Below are 23,203 nucleotides of genomic sequence, written 5' to 3'. Positions count from 1 at the left end.
AAGATCTATTGGAATTCGATTGATTTCGTTATATAACATATATAATTAATATGCACTCATTTACGTAAAAGTTACAATAAGTATTTGTTTATAAACAAATAACTTTCAGAACCGCTGAGATTTGTTATGTGAATCTTACGAAATATTGAATAACAATCTCATTCTCGTCACATGATATCCTTTTCCATATTTCTTTGAAAAATTCAAAAGTCAGCAATAATTTAACAATAATATATAATTATGTGACAGTCATAAAATTAATATTAATGTATCAAAAGATAATTTTGGGGCATACTCTAGAAAAACACAAAAATAATCTGCGCATAGTTTAATTCGCGAAAGAATTTATTGTATATGTAGAAGAGAGAGAGTATATCAATCAATCAATCCTAATCATTCATTTTAATGTTATGTTTGTGTGTATGATCTTCAGAACTTATACATTTGAGTACACTCACATACATAACATATCATTCAGAATTTCGATCGTGTAGTGCAGTGTGTACGACGATTTCGGAGCGCGCGCTGCGCGCCACTGACGCCGCGACATCTGGCGGCGCGTTGCGCGAAGCGCTACGCTGCATCGTGCATCGTCCGCGGCCTAACGAACGCGAGAGAGCGAGAGAACGGCGTTCGAATATACCCACCTCATCGTGATCCTCCACCACGTAGACCGGCGTCCTCTTGAAGTGCTTGCGCGTGTACGACATATCTCGCGAGCGCGGGGGTAATGCGGACCTGACCACTGACCGTCGACCTCGACACAACGATCGCCGGACCGACGAGACGCGCGCGTTAAACGATCGATTTTCTAATTAACACCACGACGACACGAAACTGCACGCGGACACTGGGTAATCGCGGGCACGCGGCGCACTGCTTCGCGCGGTAGCACGTGGTCACCGACTGAAGTTTGCTCTTAGGCGCGCACCTCAAACGCGATCATTTCGCGAATAAAGGGACAAGGGCACCAGACAGGGGGGTTTACTCCGAATTTCTCACGAGACGAGTTTCGTAAGGTGGTTCCCCTTTTTTCTCTTGCTCTAGCCCCCGGCCCTCCCTCCACCCCTCCCCCTGGCCCCTCTGAGGATGAGGACGCCTTAGAAACCTGATCCTTCTAACACAGCCGGCAAGCGGCGAACGAATGTCCGGAGTATCATTTGACAAATTTATCCGGACAGGTCGGATTGTGATTATCGAGTCACTGAAAATCTCTGCATGTTATTTTAATATCAGGATAAATTGTTATATACTTTTCTTCAATGATAATTTTATTCTGAGTAAAATTTGATACATACATATTTCTGTATTTTATTTTGCTCGTTATTTTTATTTTAAAAAATTTGTGGGGACTGTTAAAATGAATCAGATATTTTTATTTAACTAAAAGTAAAATTAAAAACACTGATGTTTCTCCAATCTCTACGTATATGTATAATATATCTACTCATAAATAAGTATATAAGTATCGATAAAATCACATCCTTTGTGTATCCAGCTCTGTCCATTTAAACAATTATAAAACATTTACAGATAATAAAAATATTTATTTATGCAGAATAAAAAATCAATCAATCTTTCTCACTAATCGCTCAACATGTAATCACATAACTTATTTTGTAAATCGCGAAATAAATCACATGACTCGCACAAACGATATTTACATACATGTTAATAGATGTTATCGATTTTTATAAAAAGATGTACATGGTAAAGTATCCTCACTACTGACAAGCGACAATATTCGATCGATGAGACTATACAGGACCCGATCGCAAAAGATCATCCAGTTGCATAACTGCAGTTAGCGTAGAATCGGTAGGAAAAGGTTACCTCCGGCACACACAGTTCAAGCCTCGTCGATGCGTGTTAAAGTATCGGCGATGCGTGACCTTTCGCTATCGATCGATTCACATGTCATTCTTTGCCGCCGCTTGATCATAAAACACATCGTGAGAAAGTATCCGAAAAACGAAAATGCGCTCGCAGTACGGTCTATGTGAATATATAATTGAACAAACGACATTCTGTATCTCATTAGTCGAATCCCACGTGATTATTGATCGTACATAATCAAATTCTCAAACATTTGCGATTTATAGATCTCGAGATGCAGCTGATCCGTTTGCCTCCTTAACGACGATAGGAATCTCTCGACATCTGCTTCACATGAATAAACATCGTTTACCAAGTCATTGCCTAGCCCGTGATCTCCTAAATTTGCAGAACGATCATTGGTTTTCTGTTCCAAGTATCGTGGTGTGCGATTAAATCGCGACGATTGAGCGTATGTCCCGGAAGAACAGGGATATGCAGGTACACGTTCGTTCCATTGATCATGATAAATTTGATTCGATGAGCACGCTTGCTCTTCTAAATTATAATGTAAATTAGAATTTGGAATCCACGGAAAGCTTTGCGCTGGATTCGACAAAGGTTGAGGAGTTTTCTTTGCATTCACATTTGCACGTGAATTTGTTATCCTTGAATACCTTGTTGAGGTAACTGAATTATCTATACCTACGCTATCCTTTGGATCACGTGTGTGAGACGTTAAATGTTTATCATGTTTGCTAAATTCATTCAAATTGTTGTAAACAATGTTATTTGTTTGTACAGGCGTATATTTAGTTTGCACGGTTTTAACTTTACTTTGCTGAATGTTCTCCCTGCTGGACTTTTGACTACTGCTACTGGTGGGTGACGCTTTCTGTCCGTTGTTTAAAGCGACTTTATCAGTATAATTTGAATACGTAACATCCTTTTCAGATAATATAAAAGACGACTCGCTTGAAGTACCGTATGTTTCTTCAACAGTTTCTTCATCCATTTGTCGAACTTCTATATTTTCGTGTCTTTGATCGGAGATTGTATTAGTATAAACGCCATTCGTATTTTGTATTTCATGCTTATTTTGACTGGCAACTGTAACTTTATTAGAATAAACTTCTTGCACTTTCTTTGTCTTTGAATCTTTACCATTTACTGCATTTGTTACTGGAGTATCCACTTCAGAAGTCTCATGGTATTTACCTATGCCGTTATCTTGATTTTCTAAAAGTCCCTGTTTTTTAAACATTTGTGCATACTTCGCCAATTTATCATTTTTCGAAGAAACCAGATTTTTAGACGGTGGTACATCTTCCGCTAACTCATCATCTTTTGCAGTTCTTTCTGCTGTTTCTTTAAGAAGCGCTTTTATTTCCGAGAATGCCAAATTTTGCTCTCTTATTTTCCGAATCACATCACATGTTTCAGTTTCATTTAAACATGCTATATAATCTATTATTTCTAATAATTTTTCATTGGGATTTTGACAAGTTCTAAAATATTGTAGTGCCTCGCGGTATTCTTCAATTTCAGAGTTCGACATCATTAAATTTGGCATATGTTCATCAACATTTATAGGATAAGGAAAAAATGCGTTAAATTTAGTACCTAATGTATAGAAACGGCCTTTGAAATCTTCTATTTCTGTGTACATATCTAACAAATTATCTGAATTAGATGCTGAATATATGTAAGTATCCTGCACCTCTTCATCATTACGAAGTTCTGGAAAAATACACAAGAAAGCCCGTTTCTGTATATTAAGGAAAGTTTTGAGAGCTGAAAAATGTTCTTCGTGTAATAGTTTATAAAAAGATTCGGTCATGTCTTTATACGTATTATCTAACAAATTAATTTCAAAATCGAGTAACTCTTTCCACTTGGAAGCTACTCTCAATAGAGATTCTTCATCATTACAAACGTTATCGTCATTTTCAATAATTTTTGTACCATATGTTACCAAATAATTGTTTACTATTATCCGTATGTGATCGTTCTCACTGTTATCTAATTCATTTATAGGTAAACTATGCATGAAATCAGAATCTTTTGTAGAAAATGTATCCTGAGAAATTTGTATAAACGTTTTTTCATTATCATCCTCTTTATCACAATTGGACACAGAAATTGATGCATCATCTTCTTTTTTTATGATTAATGAATCTTTCATATATTGAACAATGTTTTCAACCTCGGCATCTGATAATTCGCGATTCTCTTTATCTGACAGAGCTACTTTAAACACGACGTCTTTATTCAATTCTTCCATAAGAGAAGCATCATCTGAAGGTGTTATTGTAAAGGTATATATATTTTTTGATGTGGATGATGAGTTTACAACTTTACTTTCTTTAAAATTTTCTTCTGCAGATTTTACAGTCGATGTCTCTTCAGATTCTTTAGAAGTATTAGCTACAGAATCAGTTCTGCCTGGAGCGTAATGTTGAAATAATGAACTAATTTTTATCTCCTCATCTAAATTAGATCTTGATCTCACAGGTGTATCATCAGAGACAGTTTTGTGGCATTTTTTATTTTTCGATTTACGTTTTTTACGAATTTTACTAGTATTTCCAACATTATTCTTCGATGACAACGTATTGATCCCCATGTGTTTTGGTACTTTACATTCGTCATCTCTCGCAGGTGTGTCGCTTCTTTCTATTGACGAAATATCACTGCTTGCTGTACTCTGGAGCGAAACGTTATTAGATTCTTCATCTTTCGCAGTAGAAGCATTTGCAACATCATTTTCTGATAATGTGTCACTGGCCACTGAAGGTAATATATGTTCTGATATAGGTATTTTTATAGGTGCACCATTTTTAGATTCAAGGATCATTTTATCAATGACTGGCAACTTTATGAGATTTTTCTCAGATCCCAAATCAATTTTTTCAAACGCTGACGTATCATCAACCCAAACATCTTCCGTGTAATCAGAATCGAGTTTAAACAAACCAAAATTTAGTCCACCAATCGAAGCTAGTAATTTTTTGAACGACGAAAGCTCATTTTCGGAAATGATCGTGATAGAAATTCCATAAGATCCATAACGACCAGCCCTGCCAATTCTATGTAAATACGTCGCCGGGTCGTTGGGTATGTCTAAGTTTACGACCATATTAACATTTTCTATATCTATACCCCTTGCAGTTAGATCCGTGGTCAACATAATTCTACATTCGAGATTTCTTAAGTTTTCAATCGCTTCCAATCTTTTAGTCATATCTTGATTTCCAGCAATATATGAAGATGAAAAACCCAATGAATTAATCTTATTGCTTACTGATTGAGCTCTATAACAAAAATAGAACAATAAATATTAATCAAATATTAATTAAATCAATTAAATATTAAAAATGAAACAATTAAAAAATAACATACCGTGATTGATAATTTGAAAAGACTAGGCTTTGCTTAAATGAAATCTTGGTAAAAATTTTTACCAGTTCATCAACTTTTGTTTGTACCTAAAAATATAAAGAAATAGATTATGTAGAATTTGTTTGTTAATAAAATAAAATCTGATCATTCTTGTATATAAAGGAAAAAAACCTGTTTCATCGCATTGGGATATGCTGGAACCACAGCCACAAATTGTCGGATTCCAATCAAAATTGGTCCATCAATATTTGGTGATGTTAACACTGGAGAGGACATGTAAGTTTGCAGAAATGTTTCTAAATCTCCAGGATAAGTAGCACTTGAAGCTATAATTTGTTTGCTGGATGGTAGCTTAGAAAATATATAGCTATAAAAAAGCATATTAATTTTAGTAAATTGCAGAACATGTTGAAATTGTTGATAAGAAATTTGACTAGATACAATAATGTGCATTAGCACAGCCTATTAAAATCTATTACATACTAATCTATCTAGATTCATATGTACAAGCATGTACATATGAATTTATTGAATACTAAATCCTTAAACTCAATACTAACTTGATATCCTTTTGAAAACTAATTTCCATTAATTTGTCTGCCTCATCAAGAACAAATAATCTGACTTTTGAAACATGAAGAAATCCCTTTTCGATTAGATGTTTAATTCTACCAGGTGCACCAACAGCTACGTGACATTTGCTCAGTTTTTTCTTATCTTCTTCTAATGGCATTCCTCCCACAAAGTACTCAACTCTTAATTCTAAAATAGCAAAAGTAATTGACAAAAACATAAAGATAAATTTTTTAAAAAATAAATATAGCAATAATATTTCAGACTATACCTTCTATTTTTGCACCTATTGCTTGAATAACATGAGTTATTTGAATCGCAATTTCCCTCGTAGGTGCTATTATTAAAACTTGTGGTGATTGTATTGAAAGATTTAAAGTTTCAAGAGCTATTATACCAAATACTAAAGTTTTTCCAGTCCCTGATTTTGCACGTACTATCAAATCTGTAAAATGTAAACCATTAACACTTTTAATATAAAAAAATCATTATTGTTGTTAATATTATACATATATAATAATATAGCTATAATACCAAATCCACAACGGCCTAACGGAATGGCTTTCAACTGAATAGGAGATGGTTTTTGAAATCCAGCAGACATTAACCCATCCAGAATATCTTGTGGAAGTCTCATTTGAAAGAAGGTAACATCTCCTTCTATTTTTATATCATTCGTTCTCTGCTTCTTGCTTACATCATGTGCAATTTGTTGAGCCATTTTTCTAATAATACAGATAAATATATGCAAATATAAAAAATACTAATTAAGATATAATAAATAATATTGAATGAAGAAATAGTAACAGAAATAACTTCCTTTTTATAAAATGTGGTATTATTTCTATTACGTCAATTACGGCATAAAATTCTATTAATCAATAAATATTTATTCCTTCTTTTCATTCAAATTTCTACAGAAAGTATGTTAAACAATGCGTAAAAAAATACGATATAAACAATATTTGTCATAGCATTCAACGTACTTAACATATAATCTACATAATAACGCGATTTATATAATTATACAGTAATATTAATAATTAATTATACAATAATATTAATTTACAATATATATAATAATGCGATTTATATAATTATACAAACTTTTATACGCCGGTTTACTTCTTGAAATAACCATCAACAAACACCATGCTCTCTCATAACCTCACAAAATCACAGGTGTTCAGAAAACACAACGATCGTCTTTTGGGAAATGGATTTTAGAAGCATAATGGCCGCGTTGGAAGTTTTCTTCACGCTGATTGGATTACATCTTTAGATCTAGAGGAATAGTCCTATCTCAGTAGAGAAAACTTCCCCAACAGCTGAACACGGCCAATGAATGATTGGGCACCGTTGTGACTATTTTGTGAACGCAGCAGCAAGCTATCGCAAAAAACGTTCGAGACTGATTTTGTCAGAAATTCGAATATTTCATTATAAAATTAAATAAAAGACTTTCCGCTGCCGTGTGCTCTTGGTGCAGCAACTCGTAGCGATGCATTCCGTAATTGCACTAATTGCCTGCAATTTATCCATAGGATTAAAGTTATAAGTTTTCTAATCAAGAGTCAAGACTACCATTAGTTTAGAGCACTGGGCGCTCCTCTTCGGAGTCAACTTAAATAAGGTCGAGATTTTGCGGAAATTAATTGAGCCGCAGTGTCGGTCCGACTGTTACGAAAAATAGAAAAAATTCTGTGAAAAATGGGGCGCCGTTCGATCAACACCACGAAAAGTGGGAAATACATGAATCCCACTGATCAAGCACGTTAGTAACCGAGAACATAACCAAGCGTCTAACCAAAGAATATCTTTAAGAAAGCACAATCTTCAAATGAGAGGCTGTATCTAATCTTTTTTCTTAAATTTTAGGAAAGGAAGCGCGTAAGAAGGAATTAAAAAAGAATAAAAAGCAACGACAATTAGTAAGAGCGGCTGTTTTGAAAGGCAAAGATCCAGCGCAGATTATCGAAGAGATGGAGAAGATTGATCAAATGGGTTAGAGATTATTCAATTTTTAGAATATAGCATGTATATATGAATGTGATATATTTCTATATATTTATTCTTTTATTTTTAGAGTATAACGTAATGCAACCACCTCCCTTGAATGAGAAAGTATTAAAAGACAAACGAAAGAAACTTAAGGAAACTTTAGACCGCGTCTTAAAAATGTATGTAAGTATATAAATACTGTAATAGTAAATTTTCTTCAATAAAGTATTGGTAAGCTTATGAAGAAATTGAAATTTGGATTGTACTATGATATAATCAGCGTATTATCTTTTTGTCTTCTAGGCAAAGGACGATCAAGAAAAATGGGCAGAGCTGAAGGATCAGTTGATACAATATGAACGCAGAAGGATAGACTTGGTATCCTATTTTGAAGCTGTGCGGCATGCGCAGCAAGTGCAAGTTGACGAAATACCATTGCCATCGGCTGCTAATGACATATCCAGAATGTATCCAGGTAGATATAGTTAGATATTATTCCGAAAAATCATGCAACTAATACATGTTTTGTTATAGTACAATTTTACAGTGTATTTTTAGTACAAGTAGTAAATTTCTCCACAGGTTCCTTAACATCACAGATTCCCTTACCAGATATGCCACAACCACCTGCGCATATATATCCACCTCATCCTCATTACATATCGCAACACCATACTATAATGAATATTCCTGTACCACCAAGTATATTAAAAAAGACCAGTGCATATGCAGCTTCTTCATCTGTGCCTACATTGGCACCCAATAAAGAGCCTCCTGGTGTACCACCTTTTCCACCTCCAGAACTATCAAGCGATGATGAAGATACAGTTGAAAATGTAAGTGAATTAACAATTGTTCTCTCTGTCTCGCTATAAGCGGAAAATAATTTTAATATTTATAAAATCAACAGGTGAAAGATCCACCAGCAAAATCGAGAACAATACGATTCGCCGATGACAAGGAAGACAAACAAGAGTCAGAGAACAACCAAAAAGATATAGAAAAGGAGAAAGAGAAGGACAGAGATATGGCAAAAGTCAAACCGACTACATTGCAGCAGAAAATGTTGGCAATGGCGGGACAAGATATTGATCAGTTTATGCGAGAGATGGAAGTCGTCCACAAGAAGAGGGAGACCGAGCGTGCTCAAGATCTGAATGCGCGATTGTCGCTGCTCGAGACGGAAAACGAACCCAATGCTAAGTCTAGCAATAATAAATCTAATAATAAAGGAGAAGACGAAGAGGTAGAACCGCCTGGGGCATCGGAGCATCTCTCTGGTCATGGGCAACACTCGTCTCATCCCCATGCTCAGCACGCACAACAACATAGCACAATGCCACCGATGGGCATACCGCCTCCACCTCTGCTTTACAGACCACCTCCGCCGCCATTGCACCTTAGAATGCCACCGCCGCCCCCACCTCGTATCGGACTCCGATTACCACCTGGTGATATATTTAAATTCTTTCTTGCATTTATTTATTTAAACTTTTTTTTACTTTAAAGTTTGTACCTTTTAATAGAAATTCGACTTGTAAATCTAAGTTTTATACATATACACACAAATGAGATAATATAAGGATATGAATGATCACTTTTAGGTCCACCACCTGGAATGCCGAGAATATTGAGACCCGGACCTCCAAGTATACCTAGAATGCCATTGCCGCAAATGCAGATGTCGAATATGTCGAATATAGCAAATCCTCAGATACAAACGCAATCTGGAACTACTACACAACCCAAGACACCCAATGTTCTTTCCGCTGCGCCACAGCTAATCAACAGAAAGGACAAAGATGGAAAAAGTACCACCACTATCGAGGCAAAACCACAAATCAGAAATCTGGCTGCTGACGTTACTAGATTTTTACCGACGTCTTTGCGCGTGAAGAGAGACGATAAGAAGAAATCCAGCAATATCTCCAGGATTACAGAAAGGTTACCGGAAGCGCAGCCGCTCAGAACAACTCAACCTAAGACGAAGGATGATGCATATATGCAATTTATGCAAGAAATGGAGGGATTACTCTGAATCTAGAAAACTGTATGCTTTACTTGATTGAAATCAATATATGAATTTTGTACAATATACAATGCAATTGTGGACACGACATTTCTGTTATTCAGTGTCATTTAGATAATGTCTCTATATCTTTAAGTTTTAGGTATACGATGAAAATAAGATACACAAAATTTTAATTAAAGAGTTTGAGACAACATATTAAGCGAAAAAATCATATTTGTAAACGACTAATACTGATACATTAATATTTTATTAACTGTTAATTTATATTATATCAATATTTCATATTTTATATATTTTTTTGTTTTTTTTTCTTGATAAAAATGCAAAAATCTTTATAATTTACCCTATAAATGTATGCTTATTAATTTCTTTTTTTAAATGATGCTTATCTCAAATTTTTGTCAATGTTATGGAAAAGTGCAACAAAAATTTTAAACGTGCCTCTTTGCTCTTTATATAATGTGAAAAATAAATTCTAAATTATAATAGAATTATACTACATGTTAAAATATCCATGAACAATCTTTTCAATCCTATATTTGTGAAATATTAATTATGATCAATTCAAAATGATAATATCAATTCTAATACCGATTTAGAAATAGGAAGGACAGTTTAAGATCGTGACCGAGCACGAAGACTTGTATATAAAACGTTTATAGTTTCTGAACGATTAAAATTAGCACGTGATATTAAATAATTAAAATCTATGTTAAATTTACATGTCTATTCACATCTCTAAATTGAATGTCACTTTTATTTTACTATTTTTCTATATCGTAGTATTTTATTATGTAATTCAATGAAATAACAATTGCATTTTACACAATTTAATAACTTTGTACAACAGTATGAATTAACCTGAGAGTGAGGCCTTGAAAACGCGTGTCGTATATGCCGCGCGACAGAGAATCAACATGGCGGACTCGTTACTTCCGAGTTCCGACATTCCAAGCGACGGCAAGCGACCGGCGTCATTTCCCATTCCTACATGACACGGTAACTAGTGCGGCGAGTATGCTATGAAGTGTTACTGAATTAATCCACACACGTAAGAATAGTAGTGTTGAGCAGCTGGCTGCATGAGTTAAAACGTACTACTCTGTACCCCGCTTCCTCTGCCAACCGATTTTGTTTTTCACGTCGCCAACTGAATTGGAGTTTTGACCGTCGGCGATCCGCGTAGCGCTTATTGCTCCGATCGAGATGTACACACGAAGCAGGCAAAACCAGAGCTACGGCAACGGTATGGATTTTCGTCATATAATGAAAACCCCGGTCTGTGTAGCCCCGTATGTCGCATCGCGTCGCGTCGCGATCAACGCGATAAGTAGTGAACTGCGAAAGTGGAGTCTTCGCGAAGGGGAAAAAAAATCAATACGCGCCGGTAGTGCGAAATGGCGGTCATCCGTGAGCTTTCGCGTTGCAGCGCTCGAGAACATGGCGTGACGTCGCTATTTACTAATCGCGACGACGCAATTCACCGAGATATTACGTTCATTGACCGTGCGACTTGCGTGCGCGCTCAGTTGACATTGATATCCCGACAGAAAACTTTTTTTTTTCTCTCTCTCTCTTTCGACCGAGAGAACTGAATGAAATTTTCGTAATTCACACGTGTTATGCTGTCATGCTTGTGTATTAATCGTGTATTAATAAGTAATTCGGCGTTGCAGGAAGAAATCCAAACAATCCCCAAGGCCAAAACCAAGGCCAGAGCCAAAGCCAAGGCCAAGGCCAAGGATCTTACATAATGCCTGTAAGTCTTCTCTTTCTCTCTTTTTTCTTTTTTTTTTTTATCTATTTGACAATATCTATGGCTATATACTTTCACATATGATTATGTCGATATACAATCTTATATTGACATAATAAGTAAAAATAGGCAAGATGGTCTATTAATACTGCGTGGACACCATCTTTTTGGAGCACTCACCCTGAGGGATACCTTGGAACTAACTCCGAAGGGTTTTTGAAAGGGTTTCTGTATTACAAAAGAATCTATAAAATTCATGTATCATCTTTAAGGTTTCAAAAAGTGATTTCTATACTTACATAGGCCGGAACTGTTGCAATTTTTTTTCCATTCCCATGGGAATTATAAATGAAAAATCGACTGTGCCTTAAAAGGCCTACGGTGTCCGCGCAATGTTAATTAATGTAAGCCAAATGCAGTAATTCTGATTTGAAATTATTTTACTGTGTGAGCACAGCCATTGCTTTTGAAAAAAAAATAGGAATAGTTGCACAGACATTACCATTGTAAAATTATTTTTATTTATATATTGGAATAAAAGCTTCGACAAGTGCTTTAAGAATTCTGTAAAAGATATACAGAAAGAATGGTTTAAGAATGTTTTTATATGTAATTAACCCTTAAATATAGATGTATTTACTAACGCAGAAAACATTAAAACTAAATTATGTTTCTGATTTAAAAAAAATTTGTTTCTGATTAAAATATTTTCCATGAAATCTCAATAGATTAATTTTCTTCATTTTACCGGCATAATACCATATCTATTTTATTATCAATATAATGTTATATGTAATAATATATATAGTACATTATAACACAATATATGGATCTTATACAAAATATTCTTTAAAGTTTGAGCAAATTGGTAAATTATTTCTGCATCTTTTTTATGTGAAATGGATATCGTTCAAAAGCATATATGGTTAATAATACTTTTCTCACAGAAACCTGTATATTTAAGGGTTAAATTACTCAATCTTTTATAATTTTATTTTTAAAAAAGCTTTCTATCCCATTTTTCTTCAAAAATATAAAAATTGGTAAATATATCATTATCATACATGGTTAAATATATTATTACAAAAGCAACTGCTAAGGAATAGCAATTATTTATGAATTGTTAAATATATATATTTTTTATTTATATATATTGCCAATGAATAAACAATACCGTCTGATAATTAGTAAAGTTTTCAGAAGAGACAAAAAACTGCCAAAAGTGAAATTTACAACAACTATCTATGTAATGAACGTTCTTGAATGAACATTGAAATTCATCTGTAATAAATGTGATTATTTACGACCTTACCCTGTAAAATGATGATATGGAATGGATGATATAAAATAATCGAAGCCAAAAAGTGCATTTCAAAAAAAATGTCACATAGGCAGTATTGTTTATTCATAGACGATATATAATTGTATCAGAGATATATACTTCTTATTCTATAAAAACAAAAAATATTCCGTATTGCAATTCTACATAGATAAATATGGAAAACAAATATTAATAAAATTTATTTAGGCTAAATTTAAAAATAAAAGAAATTATATTACGCTCAATGAAAGCAACAGCTAATAAGAATGACAGACAGCCAATTTCAAGTAATCAAATATCAAGGACGTTAAAAAATAAATTAAAACGAACTTGTTTATGGAAAATTGAAAAGTTATCAAAAACTATTAACCTTTTAAATCAGGCATCTTCAGAACATTATAACAAAAACCACAAGAAATCATATTAAAAAATAATAATTACATTCTACTGACGAAAGAAAACCGAAATGGAGTTCACATCAAGAATTAAAAAATAAGATGTCAAAAGTAAGGTAACACTTCTATTATGAGAATTTGTCAAAAATAACTATAGTTGCAAACACATTCTTCGTTAGAAAGTAAGTTCAAAAAGTAAAAAAAAAACTAATATTTGGTAGGTTATATGTTGTGGTGATAAAAGGAACTTATGACCAAACTTAGTGGTAACTAGACAGAAAGGAAAATCAGTGAAAGCCATATAATAAAATTAAAAAATGATAAAGCAAAGAAAAAAGACTTTCACATGTGGTCAAAATTCAATGAAGAAAAATGATACAAAATTCTATATCTAGCACAAGTATTCGACCAGTGCGGCTGACTGAGAGTAAAATGTCGGTAAATAATCAAGATGTGTTATTGTTTATTGCTAAAAGGTGTCCTGCCACCTTTTAGCCATAAGCAATAACATGTTGATTATTTGTGACTTTCATTTAACATTTTAACGAACATTTTACTCTCAGTCAGCCGCACTAGTCGAATACTTGTGCTAGATAAAGAATTGTGTATCATTTTTCTTCGTTGAATTTTGACCACATATGTAAGTCTCTTTTCTTTGCTTGATTATTTTTTAATTTTATTATATGGCTTTCATACTGATTTTCTTTTCTGTTTAGTTACCACTAACAATTGTAAGTTTGTCGTACGTTCCTTTTATCATTACACATATTACCTACTGAACATTAATTCTTTTTACTTTTTGGACTTATATTCTGTGCTTTCCAACGAAAAATGTATTTGTTATTACAGTTATTTTTTACGAATTCTCATAATAGAAATGTTACCTTACTTTTAACATCTCGATTATTTTTTAATTCTTGACTTATCATTATATTCAACTTTGACTTTCCGATTAATCATTCCAACGCTTTGAATGTAAACCCCATTTCGATTTTCTTTCATCAGTAGGATGTAATTATTATTATTTTTTAAAGTAATTTCTTGTGGGTTTTGTTATAATGTTCTGAAGAAGTCCAAGTATGGTTTAAAACATTAACAATTTTTTGTAACTTTTAAATTTTCGATAAACAAGTTTGTTTTAACTTATTTTTTTAACGTCTTTCTTTGATTGCTCAAAAATTGGCCGTCTATCACTCTTACTAAATTTAAAAACTAATGTGTTTAAATAATATTCACTGTTTGTCATTTGATAAGATTTATTTATTCTATGATAATTAATTATTATAAAACTTTCTTTTCCTTTATCTTTTTTGTGTTGGTATTGTACTTGTTAATATTTATACATTACACATGCTTCAAAAAGATGTAATTTTTACAACAAAACTTATTTAACCATAAGTCTACCTATATTAAAATAATAATTTATAATTAATGTAAATTTAAACTTTTTTCAAGAAATAAAGAAAATTAAATATGTCATATCAAATGGGTTATGTACTTAAATGAGTCTAGTGTATTATACAAATAATAAGCATTTTTCGAGTATTGACTTAAAATATTGATTGCGCGTGAGATTGAAGAATATAATAACATGCTTGTTTTTATACATAATTCAAATTCCATATGCTGTCGACAAGATTTCCATTTGCATGTACTAATTAGTGGTCCCTACTGTCCCCTTCCCTGCAACGCAGGTACTAGTAGCTATACAACAATACCGAGGAGGTGCATTCGACCAAAGACTAGGTCGTCAGTTACCCACATAGCATACCTTACCGTAGGCCGTTTTCTTGGTAGTTCGTGCTGAACTCGTGCCTAAGCAAATTTTACTCTCGGTAGAAATGCTACATTATTATAAGCATTCTACTTGTGGCGTCAAATACTTGATTCTTAGTTTTATTTATTTAAATAAGTGATCACATAGATCCTTTAATTTACAATATTCACATCAAAATCCACAACATGATTTTATGACATATTAATATTAGAATTTAATATTTTACTGATCTCTTTTTATACTTTTTAATATATATTCCAATTTAACAATAAAAACATACTCTTTAATTTTCTTTTCTATAAACATCAGTTATGTAAAAAAATATTGTTTATTAATAGCATATTTTTAATTTCATTTAAACTTAGCTCAGTCATGAGTAAAGAGACGTTGGCCACAGTAAAGGTAACATGGTTGGTATGAGCTATAGGGGTAGCGTTTAATTATTCTAACATACGATACTAGACCTTGGTGGGGTAGCACAACCGTAGAGGTTCCTTGTGTAGCGGCGACCCACCCTATGTTTTACAGTATAATACACAAGGAAGTTACCAAGCATCGCAATCTACGTCCATTCAACCAAGCAATTATAAACAAGACAACATGCAAAACTCACAAGGATTCAAATCACAGCAGCAACAGCAACCGCAACAACAGCCACCGCAAATCCCAGCTGCATCAACACGGCCAATTCTAGTACCACCAATGGTATCTACGAAACTACTTCAAAAGCCCCAACAACAATCACAGCAGCAGCAACAAGGACAGCAGCAAAAGTTACCATTACAACAGCAGCAGCAGCAGCAGCAGCAGAAATTACAACCGCAGCAGCAACAGCAGCAGCAACCAATGAACCAACAGGCCATGCAACAACTACTGCAACAGTCGCAGCAGCAACAGGCACCAAGTCCATTGCCACAGCGATTGAAGCCGATCTTAAAGCAGAGTACAGCAATCGCACAGCCAGCTAGTGTTGCACAAACTACACCTGTGACTTCTCAGCCTTCTGTGCTATCTTCTTCTCCAAGCTCTACTAATAATAATTCTGATGTTACGGATGACAGTTTGAAACAACTTGACAACATAGATTTGGACTTGCAAGATGTCCAACCAAGGTGGCGAAGAAAGGTACCTGGATGTAAGTATTTTTAAATTAAATAGAGAGATTATAGAAATGTATAATTTTGTACATCTCTGTAATCTCTTTAGAATTATAATTTGAATATTTAGAACAATTTGTATAATATAAAAGTATATAACGAAGATATATAATTCTAATGTTTTAATATAAGTAATTAACAGCCAGTTTTAGTTGTAGATTTTGATCATCTTTTTTGACATTATTACACACATAGAGCTTCAATTATAGAATTATATAACATTAGAAAGATCCTGTGAAGCATAAATATAAGCATAAATAAATTAAAGAATTTGTAATTTAAAAAATAGAATTATAGCAATATAATTGTTTGTATAATAATATAAGATTAAGTCCTTTTCTTTTTATGATGACATTTCACTGCGCAAATTTGAAGATTCTCAGGAGCACTGAATTTATCAATTATATTATTGAGGATAGATTCTCCTGTAATCAATGTGAATTTCTCCACTGATATATAAAATAAATTCTAATTATTCATATTGGATTATGTATGGATTACTAACATAACTATTTTTGTAGTTAAAGTAAATAAAAGATTAAAGCGTCTTCGTATGAACCAACGTCTAAGGAAAACCTTACAACCCAAAAATGCAATCATGGTATTAAATGAGATGAAAGCTGGAGTCCAATTTACATTCCCTGAGACACAAGGACCCATGCCAAACTCACTTTATCTCGTTCATGCTGAAGTAATTATTTTATGATTTTAATTAAAATGTTATATTATAATTCTTACAATATATGTTATTTAATATGTAATATGATGCGTTATGTCAAATCTATTCTCTAAAACAGTTTATTAATATTCATTTATAGCTTGATGGTAAAACTTACGTTGGGCAAGGATTATCTAAACCACTTGCTCGTCAAAATGCAGCTGAAAATGCATTAAAAGCTTTACTACTTGAAAAAATGACAGCAGCATCTATGAAAGCGAGTATAGATGCTGAATCAGATGGACAAGCTAATTCATCTATGGATGGAATAAAAGAAGAAAATACTGATGATAGCAACGCTATGGACACAACGAGTTCTGAAGATGAGATACCATGGAGTTCATTGGCCAGTTTTGCACTTTATAAACTTTTTCTTGAATGGCATAATCAGGGAACTTCAGTTCCAGTCCCACGACCTGGTTTACCAACTACAAAAGGGACTAAGAAAGAGAGTCCTAATGCTGTTAAAACTCCCGCTCAAAAGGAACTTCCACCTAATCCTACGAATATACATCCAGTCATGTTACTGAATCAAATGAGGCCTGGACTAACATATGCCGAGCTCAGCCGTGTTGGTAATCCACCAAATACAATGTTCACTCTGGCTGTTGAAATTGATGGAGTCGAATATTCAGGAACAGGTATGTATATATTCTATGAATTATTATGAAATATTTTTGTTATTAACAATATATAAATAACAATTTTTATTTTTCAGCTAAAAACAAGAAAGATGCCAAGAAAGCGGCAGCTAAAGCAGCATTATTGGCATTATATAACTTGACTTACCCAGAGGATACTAATAAACCAGAGTTAATGGCAATCGGTTAAAGTGAACAATATCTTATTCAATATCAACTTGTCAAAATATAATACACACAGATGGTTTCTATTTAATTTAATTCACAAAATATCACCAATCGTTTTTAGTGAATTGACATTGCTGTAGCAACTTGTATTATTTACCCAGGTTGACAATCTTGAATTTTTTTGCATAATTTTTTTGCATTTTTAATACATGGTTGTTATCACATGTCAAAATATACAGATTGAGCCATATAACTCATAAATTTAATGACATCTAATTTCTTGTGATGTTATTTCCTCTGTATATAATTTTCAGTTTTAGGAGAATCAATTTATGCAACAAATTATAAAAGAAATTGAAATATATTAATCCTTAATATATTTTATATATACATAATTAAAAATTATTATTATATAACATAATATACAATTAATGTAACTATTTTAAAAAGTATATTATGTTTGATACATATTAATAGATTTAGAATACAGAAAAAATAATATTATAAGAAGTTGGATATTAAATCATTCAACATTTTCTTTTATCACTTTTTTCTATCATCAATCATACAAACACGATAACTTGCTGAAACGAGTAATGAAATACGTGTTAGAATTATAATTTATTATGTTTAAAATTTTCTTTGATAAACATATTTTAACCCTTAAATGCCACCCGGGGTCCAGCAGACCCCAGACCCTCTACATCGATATATTTTCAAATGTCCCCCCCCCCAAAATGGAGCTCATGCTCCCATTGATGATAGTTGAGTGATTGACCTATCCGTTTGTACACTTAGCAGTACTCAGTTTACTTAATTTTTTATACTATGTTGAAATTGAAATTTTAACAATATAAGCATTTTATTCTCTTTTCTAAGCCTTGAACAACATTGAAAATAATTTTCATAACTAAATATAAAAAAATCAATGAGTAAGGAGACATTTTTCATGCTAGGGTCTTTTAGACCCCATGTGTCATTTACGAAATTCTTGAGAGGTGTGGCATTTAAGGGTTAATATAATTTTATTTAGCATTTGAGAAAAAAAAATTTTACTCAGAATAATTTACGTCACAATAGCAAAGTGTACTTCCATAGTATAATGATGAGCAAATAACCAATTACAATTTTTATTAGAATCATGTGTTGTTTATCGATAAAAATGACAATGGTTACATATCCATTGTTGTATTACATAGTGTTAAATACTGTTAAGAAGACAGTATTGTAATGAATGTATTAAATATTAATGTATTCAATAAAATATCGTAACTCTACAAACAGCATATATTCATTTTTGTACATACATATTTTATGATACTCTAAAATATTATGGATTATGTTCAAATAAACACTATAATTGCAAGGCGCGCGCGCGTGTCATCTAGGTTAAGAAACAGCGTTTCTTTAATAATATATGTTACAAACAACATATACATTTTAAATTCTATTTTATGATAAAACAAATTAATCCATCACGTTCATTTAACCAAATAATATATGTATAATCCTTTCTACAACTTGCTTTATATATAAATTAAAAAATTTTTTTGCCATAAATTTAATGAATTTTGTAATCGATATAATTTTAATTCGAATCATATATCCCTGTGATTGCTTTCTCAGTAATGCTGCATATACATAACAGGGACAACGGTCGTTATAGTAACAATCGCCAAACAATGATGCGTTCTATATTGTTGTGTATGTACAGTAGTCAGGTGCAATGGAATGTTAACATACTTGCAACCAATGTGATTTCAATATTGTCAAACAATGCACCCATTAAAATTGGTAATGATAGGACCAACCGAGGTAAGAGCATCCATCGATTGAATATTTATATAAAAGAGGATCAAGATGTTTTAAATCTTACTTTTGTCAAATTATGCCAAAATTATGCATAAACTGAATTACATGTATATACACACTGTGCTTGTTTAGAGTGGGAAGACCACAATAGCGAATTTTCTGGCGGATGCTACGGAAATTCCATATGATTATCATCCAACTCAAGGTGTTCGAATATTGGAATTTGAAATTAATGATATTGAAATGAATAATGAGCGCATCTCGAGAGATCTCGAGCTGTGGGACTGCAGTGGAAATCACAAGTAAACAATAACATATGCTTTCGCAAAATTGAATTTTAAATAAATGAAAGACGAGATATTATAAAAATGGTTTCAACAGATTCAAGAATTGTTGGCCAGCTATACGTAAGGATGTACATGGCGTGATACTTGTATATAGCGCAAAAATGCAGGATTCTTCGAAAAAATTGAGAGAATATTATGATTATTTCGTTAGCGGAGCTAAATTAGGGCCAAATAGTTGTGTGATACTCTTCTTTGATCCTGATAATACATCAAGCGCATCGAAAATTATTTGTAAGTATTTCAGAGTAATAATCCAATCCCAACAAAAACCTTGATTTTTCTCTATTTTCCAAATAGTTAAAAATAAAGAAATCTTGTATATAAATTAATTTTTAAAATATTATACATTATATATGTTTAAAGCATCTAGTTTCTCAAATGTCTCTCATGTCAAGTGTAACGTGGACGACGGTGGTGATAAATTAAAGACCGACTTTCGATTGTTTCTAAGTGCTCTAATGACAAAACTGCACGAAGACAAAGAAGAAAAACTGATATTAAGTGACAACATATTATTTGCTAAATAGTATGTTCATTTTTTTGTAACAATTATATAAACGATGAAAAATAGCACTCTTGTTATTAATATATCTATATATCTCTGTTGTAGTTATTTATAGCCAAAGATACATCCAGTTACCAATATTTTCCTCATCATTTTATCAATATTTTAATTATGTATATCATGGAATGATTGCATATTATTTGTGGGACAAACTTTAATTCGTAGTTTGTCTAAATCAGTTGTTAGTTCTCTCCATGCTCTTTCTACTTGTATTAGGGTTTCTTCGTGACTCCATGAAGTACATATGACAACGTTGGCTTCTTTAACTTGCTCTGTGTTACTTGGTTGCATTTCAATTCGTAACTTCGCTGCTTCCTCAGATAATCCATTTCTTTCCATTACTCGTTTTATAGCCTATAAATATATTTAACCTGAGTTTATAAAAACATTTAGATTGTATAAACAATTATAAATACTTTAGACATGTCATAAAATGGGAAATTTAAAATAATAGATAAATAAATTCCTATCACCACGTATTTTGCATAGGCAAAATATGATTTATATGTAAGACAAGGAGAGGACTAACCTCATCTTGTGGAATGATACAAGTCCAAATTTCGCTGCATACATTCTGCCATTTAGCCTGAATCAAAACTGCTGCTTCCAGTATAATAATATGACGACCCTTGTGATAAAGATTATTTATTTCTTCTTTAGCTTTTTCCAAAATTAAAGGCCAAATTAATGTATTCAATTTTTCCAATTGTTCCTACATAAAATATATATCTCTATAAAATTACATGCAATAATATATACTGTAGCATATGAGACTAAATTAAATACCTTATTATTAAACACTATGTCACCAAGCAGCTTTCTATTTATAAATCCATCTGAGTTGAGAATAGAAGAGCCAAAATGTTCAACTATTTTACGAAAGCAGTCTGTTCCAGGTAAATATAAGTCGTGAGCTAACTTATCACAATTTACAAGACCAGCGCCGAGTTGTTGCATTTTTTCAGCAACTGAGGATTTTCCACTTGCAATACCACCCGTTAAACCAATAATATAAGGTTGTAAACTCCTCCCTTCTCTCTAATAAAAGAAATAGATTAATTTATATAAAATGTAATTTATATAGAATTATATACAGAAAATCTCATATGACAATTATTTTATAATTTTTTACAGTGTATCGTATATACTCAGTAGGAAACCTACAGGAGCTCGAAGCCTCGTGCCAAGTAATCGTATTCTATGATTACTAGAGCTAATTTTGGCCTCTTCGGATTTGTTACGGGCTTCATCAATTGCTAATTCTACCGTATAAATGTCCAATTTGCTTAAATTTTTTTGCGCACGTAATTCATTGACTTTATCACCTCCACGCTTCGTTTCTTGACTCACTACTATCATCTCCAATGTTGGATCTTCCTTAGTAGGTCCATACATGTCATTAATAGGCACAACATTATATGTTATCGATGAATCTACATCTTCCAAAAACTCTTTAACTTCCTTTATTCTTTGCGCACACGGTTGTATAAGCTCCCATAATATTTTACCTGAAAATAATTTGTTTAATTTATAACTGTACCATTGTGTGTACATAATGATATTATTAAGTCATCTAACAGTTCTTATCTGTAAACTATTCAAATGCCTTATTATATACTATAAAGTAAATCGACTTAAACTGAATAAGTTATAAGAATTTACCAGTAATCAAGTTAGTATCCGTCACGCCAACAGTAAGTTTTTCTGTACAACGCAAAACAGCCTCGCTTAATAAGATCTTGTGTCCATTGTGCAACCGATCGAATGTGCCACCCAGCACTACATTCTTGTAAGTTTTTACATTCTGAACATCATGTTCTGTACACGTATTATCATACGGATACAGAAGATGGTTCAGATATGTGTAATCAACAAAGCGGTAGTTCTGCGATCTGTTTGCTAAACGATCCTGTATGAACGTGTCTGCCTCCTTTTCACTGCATTTCTGATCAAAGATCACCACTTCCACCGGTTTTTTCGTGTTTATAACAGATCTGTCAGGATATTTCAGGTTGGTGAGCAAGACACGAACGTCGAGACTGGAGGCAATTGGAGAAGTATACATATATATGTCGGCAATCTTCTTAGAAAATTCAGACCCTTTCCTCTGTAACGTCGCAGAGTTGTAATTTCCTGCAAAGATATTCTTTTCCGGAAAGTATTGAATGTACAACGTCTTCAGAACATGCTTCTGGATTAGAAACAACATTCCTTTTATCTTTCTAGGACTCGTTAAAACTAGTAGACCAGTGTTCGCCATGTCGTAGAAAATATATTAAAATCACTTCAATTTCTCGAATGCACTTCTCTGATACTTCGACTTACGATTAATTTATTAATTTTAAATCTTTAGTGATCGTCTTGTAGACGATCACTTCTTTTCTTCCGAACTGATTCTAGCTTCAGGATGGAGTTTTTCTTTTCTTTTTTATCTATTTCTATTCTATCTTTCGTCACATGACAAGTTAGATTATTGTAATCAAATTTATGTGTAAATTTTTTTAAAGAGCTCTATGACACGGTTGAATAGGACATAGATCAGAGATTACAAATTATTATTTATTATCAAACTTATTGAAGATTGCGATTTGGAAAATCGACCAATTCGATAACCTCAATCTTACTCCGTTTTCATCCGATTGGTTAAAAGTTAAATTGTAATTTTCAATTAGATCCCTCGATCCACGATTCCCAGTTGAACATGAACATATGATAGGCTCTCT

General features: G+C 32.8%; 6 protein-coding genes across 9 annotated transcripts in view; 3 read left to right on the top strand and 3 right to left on the bottom strand.

Annotated features, from left to right (window-relative positions):
- The window catches only part of Mesr6 (misexpression suppressor of ras 6), a 618,760-nt gene extending 617,760 nt beyond the window's left edge, over positions 1 to 1,000 (bottom strand). The window contains exon 1 of the mRNA XM_071772461.1: positions 648 to 1,000. Within this exon, the coding sequence (XP_071628562.1) occupies positions 648 to 710 (63 nt within the window). The 5' untranslated portion in view covers positions 711 to 1,000. The remainder of the gene's footprint in view (positions 1 to 647) is intronic.
- Positions 1,001 to 1,526: 526 nt separating this feature from the next.
- On the bottom strand, positions 1,527 to 7,049 carry LOC139809503 (uncharacterized). Its single transcript, XM_071772445.1, has 7 exons — positions 6,898 to 7,049; positions 6,325 to 6,515; positions 6,062 to 6,235; positions 5,778 to 5,979; positions 5,389 to 5,584; positions 5,218 to 5,303; positions 1,527 to 5,129 (listed from the first exon to the last, which is right to left on the bottom strand). Exons 2-7 carry the CDS (start codon positions 6,509 to 6,511, stop codon positions 2,057 to 2,059), a joined length of 3,918 nt encoding a protein of 1,305 aa, XP_071628546.1. The 5' UTR covers positions 6,512 to 6,515; positions 6,898 to 7,049; the 3' UTR covers positions 1,527 to 2,056.
- Positions 7,050 to 7,140: 91 nt separating this feature from the next.
- On the top strand, positions 7,141 to 11,070 carry LOC139809508 (uncharacterized). 2 transcript variants are annotated; one of them, XM_071772452.1, is made up of 7 exons: positions 7,141 to 7,564; positions 7,669 to 7,794; positions 7,877 to 7,974; positions 8,095 to 8,266; positions 8,374 to 8,627; positions 8,702 to 9,242; positions 9,396 to 11,070. In XM_071772452.1, exons 1-7 carry the CDS (start codon positions 7,501 to 7,503, stop codon positions 9,827 to 9,829), a joined length of 1,689 nt encoding a protein of 562 aa, XP_071628553.1. In that variant the 5' UTR covers positions 7,141 to 7,500; the 3' UTR covers positions 9,830 to 11,070. The 2 variants fall into 2 exon arrangements, with proteins under 2 accessions (XP_071628553.1, XP_071628552.1); XM_071772451.1 differs by having other exon boundaries at positions 8,359 to 8,627.
- Positions 10,928 to 19,037, top strand: LOC139809512 (uncharacterized). Of its 2 annotated transcripts, none has more exons than XM_071772457.1 (6): positions 10,928 to 11,069; positions 11,500 to 11,582; positions 15,703 to 16,207; positions 16,751 to 16,920; positions 17,048 to 17,588; positions 17,666 to 19,037. In XM_071772457.1, the coding sequence occupies exons 1-6, from the start codon at positions 11,030 to 11,032 to the stop codon at positions 17,776 to 17,778; spliced, it is 1,452 nt and encodes a 483-aa protein (XP_071628558.1). In that variant the 5' UTR covers positions 10,928 to 11,029; the 3' UTR covers positions 17,779 to 19,037. The 2 variants fall into 2 exon arrangements, with proteins under 2 accessions (XP_071628558.1, XP_071628557.1); XM_071772456.1 differs by having other exon boundaries at positions 15,601 to 16,207.
- A 376-nt stretch (positions 19,038 to 19,413) lies between these two features.
- LOC139809516 (intraflagellar transport protein 22 homolog) lies at positions 19,414 to 20,511 on the top strand. The gene is made up of 4 exons (XM_071772462.1): positions 19,414 to 19,571; positions 19,701 to 19,870; positions 19,950 to 20,146; positions 20,279 to 20,511. Exons 1-4 carry the CDS (start codon positions 19,533 to 19,535, stop codon positions 20,440 to 20,442), a joined length of 570 nt encoding a protein of 189 aa, XP_071628563.1. The 5' UTR covers positions 19,414 to 19,532; the 3' UTR covers positions 20,443 to 20,511.
- On the bottom strand, positions 20,279 to 23,161 carry Ppat-dpck (Bifunctional Phosphopantetheine adenylyltransferase - Dephospho-CoA kinase). 2 transcript variants are annotated; one of them, XM_071772454.1, is made up of 5 exons: positions 22,143 to 23,161; positions 21,645 to 21,988; positions 21,267 to 21,518; positions 21,010 to 21,108; positions 20,279 to 20,834 (listed from the first exon to the last, which is right to left on the bottom strand). In XM_071772454.1, the coding sequence occupies exons 1-5, from the start codon at positions 22,738 to 22,740 to the stop codon at positions 20,586 to 20,588; spliced, it is 1,542 nt and encodes a 513-aa protein (XP_071628555.1). In that variant the 5' UTR covers positions 22,741 to 23,161; the 3' UTR covers positions 20,279 to 20,585. The 2 variants fall into 2 exon arrangements, with proteins under 2 accessions (XP_071628555.1, XP_071628554.1); XM_071772453.1 differs by having other exon boundaries at positions 21,010 to 21,192; positions 22,143 to 23,151.
- Positions 23,162 to 23,203: the final 42 nt, after the last annotated feature.

This window comes from Temnothorax longispinosus, chromosome 3, assembly GCF_030848805.1.
Source record: "Temnothorax longispinosus isolate EJ_2023e chromosome 3, Tlon_JGU_v1, whole genome shotgun sequence".
NCBI lineage: Eukaryota > Metazoa > Arthropoda > Insecta > Hymenoptera > Formicidae > Temnothorax > Temnothorax longispinosus.
This window is presented reverse-complemented; position numbering and strand designations above follow the sequence as displayed.

What these genes read in the sequence shown, in the direction of transcription:
- LOC139809516 (XM_071772462.1), top strand. Translation starts at nt 19,533, where the DNA reads ATGCACCCATTAAAATTGGTAATGATAGGACCAACCGAG. An exon ending in TAATGATAGGACCAACCGAG is followed by an intron (nt 19,572 to 19,700) that starts GTAAGAGCATCC and finishes GTGCTTGTTTAG; the next exon opens with AGTGGGAAGACCACAATAGC. An exon ending in AAGCGCATCGAAAATTATTT is followed by an intron (nt 20,147 to 20,278) that starts GTAAGTATTTCA and finishes ATATGTTTAAAG; the next exon opens with CATCTAGTTTCTCAAATGTC.
- LOC139809512 (XM_071772456.1), top strand. Translation starts at nt 11,030, where the DNA reads ATGTACACACGAAGCAGGCAAAACCAGAGCTACGGCAACG. An exon ending in TTTATCTCGTTCATGCTGAA is followed by an intron (nt 16,921 to 17,047) that starts GTAATTATTTTA and finishes ATTCATTTATAG; the next exon opens with CTTGATGGTAAAACTTACGT. An exon ending in AGTCGAATATTCAGGAACAG is followed by an intron (nt 17,589 to 17,665) that starts GTATGTATATAT and finishes TTTATTTTTCAG; the next exon opens with CTAAAAACAAGAAAGATGCC.
- Ppat-dpck (XM_071772453.1), bottom strand. Translation starts at nt 22,740, where the DNA reads ATGGCGAACACTGGTCTACTAGTTTTAACGAGTCCTAGAAAGATAAAA. An exon ending in GGATACTAACTTGATTACTG is followed by an intron (nt 21,989 to 22,142) that starts GTAAATTCTTAT and finishes AATTATTTTCAG; the next exon opens with GTAAAATATTATGGGAGCTT. An exon ending in GCACGAGGCTTCGAGCTCCT is followed by an intron (nt 21,519 to 21,644) that starts GTAGGTTTCCTA and finishes TTCTTTTATTAG; the next exon opens with AGAGAAGGGAGGAGTTTACA.
- LOC139809508 (XM_071772451.1), top strand. Translation starts at nt 7,501, where the DNA reads ATGGGGCGCCGTTCGATCAACACCACGAAAAGTGGGAAATACATGAAT. An exon ending in CATATCCAGAATGTATCCAG is followed by an intron (nt 8,267 to 8,358) that starts GTAGATATAGTT and finishes TAGTACAAGTAG; the next exon opens with TAAATTTCTCCACAGGTTCC. An exon ending in CGGACTCCGATTACCACCTG is followed by an intron (nt 9,243 to 9,395) that starts GTGATATATTTA and finishes GATCACTTTTAG; the next exon opens with GTCCACCACCTGGAATGCCG.
- LOC139809503 (XM_071772445.1), bottom strand. Translation starts at nt 6,511, where the DNA reads ATGGCTCAACAAATTGCACATGATGTAAGCAAGAAGCAGAGAACGAAT. An exon ending in GTTAGGCCGTTGTGGATTTG is followed by an intron (nt 6,236 to 6,324) that starts GTATTATAGCTA and finishes TACATTTTACAG; the next exon opens with ATTTGATAGTACGTGCAAAA. An exon ending in AGTTTTCAAAAGGATATCAA is followed by an intron (nt 5,585 to 5,777) that starts GTTAGTATTGAG and finishes GCTTTTTTATAG; the next exon opens with CTATATATTTTCTAAGCTAC.